General features: G+C 42.7%; 1 protein-coding gene across 1 annotated transcript in view; it reads right to left on the bottom strand.

Moving 5' to 3' along the window:
- Positions 1-5,000, bottom strand: part of brf1b (BRF1 RNA polymerase III transcription initiation factor subunit b) — a 180,875-nt gene that overhangs the window by 105,370 nt on the left and 70,505 nt on the right. Inside the window, exons 7-9 of the mRNA XM_063223546.1 lie at positions 4,993-5,000; positions 4,184-4,310; positions 2,448-2,487 (exon numbers count right to left, since the gene is read on the bottom strand). The exon at positions 4,993-5,000 is cut by the window's right edge and continues 86 nt beyond it. Of these exons, the coding sequence (XP_063079616.1) occupies positions 2,448-2,487; positions 4,184-4,310; positions 4,993-5,000 (175 nt within the window). The remainder of the gene's footprint in view (positions 1-2,447; positions 2,488-4,183; positions 4,311-4,992) is intronic.

The raw sequence follows: 5,000 nt of genomic DNA, 5'->3' as shown, positions 1-5,000 counted from the left end.
TAGCGACCCAGGGACAGTGAACATAAGAAGAACTGCCAACCATCTTCGTTACTTCATGATTGTCATGCTGTCATGTCTGATGAGGGGCAGATAGATAGATAGATAGATAGATAGATAGATAGATAGATAGATAGATAGATAGATAGATAGATAGATAGATAGATAGATAGATAGATTTTTTTTTTTTAAATAAATTCCCCCTTGACCTCATCAAAACCCTGCCAATGCCCCCCTTAAAAATAAAATAGACTAATGCCCCCTAATGGCAACTAAGTAGGCTACCACCTCCTATCAACACTATCCAATGTCCCCTTCAACGCTTCCCTGGTTGTGATCTCGTTTGAACAGTTTATCATCATATTTCAGACAACTTCTATACAAAAAATCCTTGTCACAGTTTGGATGAACTACTGAAATTTTAGTCCATTCACCTAGTATATCTGTTTCCCTATGAAAAAATAATAGGAAAGCTCCAACTTTGACCGTGAAAAAAACTGTTTGACCGTGTTCCACTAAATATAAATCGGTAGATTTTTAATGTCATTTAGATGTAGGCTACCAAGGGATTACAAAAAACTTGGCATGGTTCCTATATAATTCCTAACTATTTGTCCCGTGTCAAACGATTGACTAAGTTAGGCTTCGCTCTTTCTCCCTCTCCCTCTCCCTCTCTCTCGTGCGTGCTATAAGAAGCCGCAGCATATGATTCGAAGCATGATGTCGGATGCCTCGCGCAGCCTATATGCGCTTCTTCCCCGTAGCGCCTACTTTCGCCATTTCGTAGCGCACAGACCCGTTAAATAGCCGTCAGGAAAACGTGCCGTAGGCCTACCCAAGCTTTCATTAACGGAGCTCTTTTGAGAATAAATACTTTTTCACGTGGGCAGGGCAAATGCGGTTTCAAATTATTAGGAAAAACAGCTTAACCACTGTGGCTAACTACATCCACTCACTTCTCATCGAAATGCTTGCGTCTTGATGTTCTCATAACAAGAATCATGATCTCAAATAGCTACCTCTCTGGGAAACGTGTAGACTATCTGTGACAGATCGTTTGGACATTTTCTTATAATCAGAGATGTTCTAGAACTATAAAGAAAGATATTTGATACAACCACGTCAGCCCGCAGACCAAAGCGGCACCTGTTTTAAATTGCGCTTTCAAAGAGAAGTATGAAGGGCGGGACTTAGATTGAGCTCGTTCACGTTATTGGCTGTGCCGACAGCAACAAATGCTGTGATTGGTCAAACGTCATTGTCAGTTGTGGAATCTCTCCTGAAACTGTATGAAGTTTTCTGCGGTAGAGCGCTACACAATGATACAGTAAGTTGGCGCTACACTTTTCTCCTTGCTCGAGCCCCCCTAAAAATTTCTCCTTGGATCTACACGATTCACAGAAATGACCCATTTTGATTTCAAAACGTCGAATTTCGCCGAAAGGTGAGGGATTTTCATGCCTGTGTACCGAATAGAACAGTGCTGTACCGAGTACCGAAAGGTTGAGTAAAAGGCTACTCTGTTCATGTTTTTACTACTACATGCAGAGGCTCGTGCAGAACCCTGAGAGAGAATGCAAGAAAAAACAGGTGTAGAGGCTTGGTCTTTGTGAAAACTTGAGGAGAAAGTACTATTTCTTACACTGATGAAATCTCCGACCCAAAGTAGCAGGTTGAATGTTTTTTTTTTTTTTTCGTTTGTATTTTGACAATATTTTGGTGAAATTTACAACGTGCTGAGGAAGAAAATGTTTTTCTATTTTGTTCCCATATACTGTACTGAAAATGTACCGAACCATGACCCTAAAACTGAGGTACGTACCGAACCGTGATTTTTGTGTACCGTTACACCCCTAATAATAATAGATGCATTAAGGGGGGAAAAAATCAAAAACAAACTAGAGAAGAAAAAAAAAATAGAAAAACAGTACAGTGATGTACCTTGAGATGTAGATGAAACGTAGCATGGTTATGATGTCAGTGTTGGGCTACTTCTCTTGACCGTTCATGGGTCAGTGACGTTTCAGGAGTAGCACATGTCAGGGCGGTGCAACGAAAGCCAGATTATTTTTGCTCGTTTTTAGTGCACGTTCTCAGAAGCATATTCATTGCAGTATATCAGTATGGTAACCACCAATTTCGAATTAATTTATTGCCATTAGATACAGTTGCGCCACCTTGAGTGACAGCACTTTCTAAACAATCAGAAGTTGCAAAGGGACCCCTAGCTGCGAACGCAGACATGAATGTTTGTAAACTGGAAACCTATGTACGTATATAGTAGAAGCAGAAGTGCAGTTATGTATGTAATTACAGCAGGAGTAATTTGACAAATAAATAATATCATACAGCTAGTGTTATATTTACATCTGTAACAGTACTGCTACTTCTACTTTATACAACTCTGGCGTGTGTCAGCACTTAGTAAGAGCCGGCGGAAATATACTGACCTTGATACTCATCGAGTTTTTGCGCCAGCTCCTGCTCCAGCTGCAAGGCAGAGGGGAGAGGGAGAGGGGAGAGATACAGTTACGTGAGGCAGACCGGCACATCCAATAATAGGCCTGCTTATGCATGCACGACTACAACCAGGCATGCATAACATCACACTACTACACTCAATTACACATACATTATAGTTCCTGCAAAGCACTGCAGTTTTACCACCCACCGCCCTCCATGACAGACAGCCTACTCACTTTGGGATGTTAAACGTAATAGGTGAGTGTCATCCTTTTCTTACGGGTCCCGTCGAGATTCAAATATTTCGGAGATTCGTTCATTATGTTAATATGAGTCGGCTTTGTGTCTTTTGTTCTCCTATCGTTATCGAGACGTTTCTGATTCACCAAGGTCAACTAATGCCTGTATGAAACCAGAAGCTCTCATGAAAAAACACATTTCCTACAGCCGAATGCGGAGTGATGCATTCACTCATTCACTATATCCAGTATGTTCAACTCCACAAAGAAAATAGAACTATGAAATTTACACAGTGCACAGAGCTTCACGGAGTAAGTAAGTGATTCAACTGTGGCATCTTTATATTTAACACTACACTGTGTGTGTGCGCTTAACACTGTGGAGTCAGAGGTTTGGTTTGGGTTAACTGAAATGAACAGAAGGGGGTTTAGGCGAGTGAAGATATAAGTGATAGGTTGGGCTGAGAGGATGACGCCGAAAAAACATGGAAGCGACCAAGGTAGTAGAGGCGGTAACGTGCCATTATTTTCCGTTGGAGAAGAGGGAGGTAATAGGTGGTGACATAGAGAAGTGAGGCGAGCAAGGCCGAAATAAATTGCTGAATAACGGGTAATGAGGAGCGGTGGTAGTGAACCAAAGCAGTAACCAATGACATCGCTTGAAATGACATGACATTGGAAGATGGCAAGTACAGTAGTACAGATAAACATTTGAAGATGAATGTGTACATTTAAAATGTTAAGTAAACCCGTTGGTTAGCATTATACTTCAATACTGCTAGCAAAATAAGTGTTAGCATTAAGAATTTGTCTAAATTTAAGGTCTCTCCAACTGCCTTTCAGGACACGTCCACTCAGAGCGGTGCTAGCGTCAAATATTGTCTAGTAGAGTAAGATAGATAAAGTCTGTACTTTTAAGGGATCCATGTGACATCAGGTGAACGCCCCTTTAGGAGTTTTAGAATAAATGGAGTTCCCCTAGCACTGTAGATGGCAGTGCTAGCCGCCACCAAACACAGCAGAAAGAGAAGAAGAAGGAGGGGACAATGCCCCCTAACAGTTGGGACACATACACGCGAATTTGCAAACTTTGCCATTCATTCCTATGAGAGAGGCGAAGGCAAGCGATGGCAAGCGAAAGCAAGCGACGAGGAGCGGAGCGAAGCGAAGCGAAATTATCAAAGAAAGTTTAATGTTATGCAAATGAAGAGCGAATTCGCCTGCCACGGCCCAATCAAATCAACAACATAACTGTTCCATTCCATTTGATTCGCCGCGACGACCTGATTACGGTTGGATTTCGCCTGTCTTCGCTTCGCTTGCTTCGCCTCCTATGTGTCCCTACCGTTAGGAGAGCTAGTTTGAGCAAACTCCTTTGCATTGGGTGGGCGGAGTTTGATTCATCTTACTGCACTAGACGATTTTTGCTAGCGTGTCGAGGCGGCAGCTTAGCGCCTCCATGTATTTTCACTGCAAGTGTATACCTGCTGTAGTCTGATCTTGCGCTGTCCGGCTGTGAAGGAGGGGGGGTCACACTCCTGCTCCAGGTCCACACGCATGAACTCATCTATGGTCAGCTGACTGGTTGGGGTGTCCTCGAACTCAGTCAGCCTGCAGGTTGAAAAAGGGGTCAGACTTTGTTCAATTCAAGGGTGTATAGCCTATTATTCAATTGGTGGCCCCAAGGCCAGAATCGGCCCTTGCAGGGCAAGGTTCTGGTCCGCCACATGAAGTGTGAAAACAAAATGAAAACATGGCAATTACAGAACATTTGTTCCTCACCAAACATGTGCAGAGGTAACACAGATCCAACTGCAGAGCATTTCAAGCTATTCATTAGCAGCTGACTGTTTAAGGGGCAAAACAAGTTAGCATGGTTATCTAATTAGTGAAGCCCCACATTTGAAGTGCAAAGGTAAAACCAGGAAGCCAATGGACTGGTAAGCCAATGGACAAGTAAATGTAAATAAAAGAAGAAAAAACTGCACACTGCTGCTGCTCACTGATTTATTGCATAACACATTTCGAACTGACACTAGAATAAAAACCGAGTACCACATGTTGAGCAACAGGCCGCACATATACTGTTTGTCAATGGGAGAACACGCAATACCTGCACTGGCACAATGTTTTTTGGTTGTAGCACCACACAATGCTACTTGTTACATGGGAAACACTGCCGTGTGAGGTAAAAACGGTGTGTACAACACATCGGTGAGCAGCAGCAGTGTGTGTATTTTTCTTGTTTTCTTTGGGTGTACATAAAAGGCCCGTTTCCCTTCCCATGATGCACCTCTTCCT

Source organism: Engraulis encrasicolus, chromosome 18 (assembly GCF_034702125.1).
Source record: "Engraulis encrasicolus isolate BLACKSEA-1 chromosome 18, IST_EnEncr_1.0, whole genome shotgun sequence".
Classification (NCBI taxonomy): domain Eukaryota; kingdom Metazoa; phylum Chordata; class Actinopteri; order Clupeiformes; family Engraulidae; genus Engraulis; species Engraulis encrasicolus.
The sequence above is the reverse complement of the archived record's forward strand: the minus strand, read 5'-3'. Positions and strand labels throughout refer to the sequence as shown.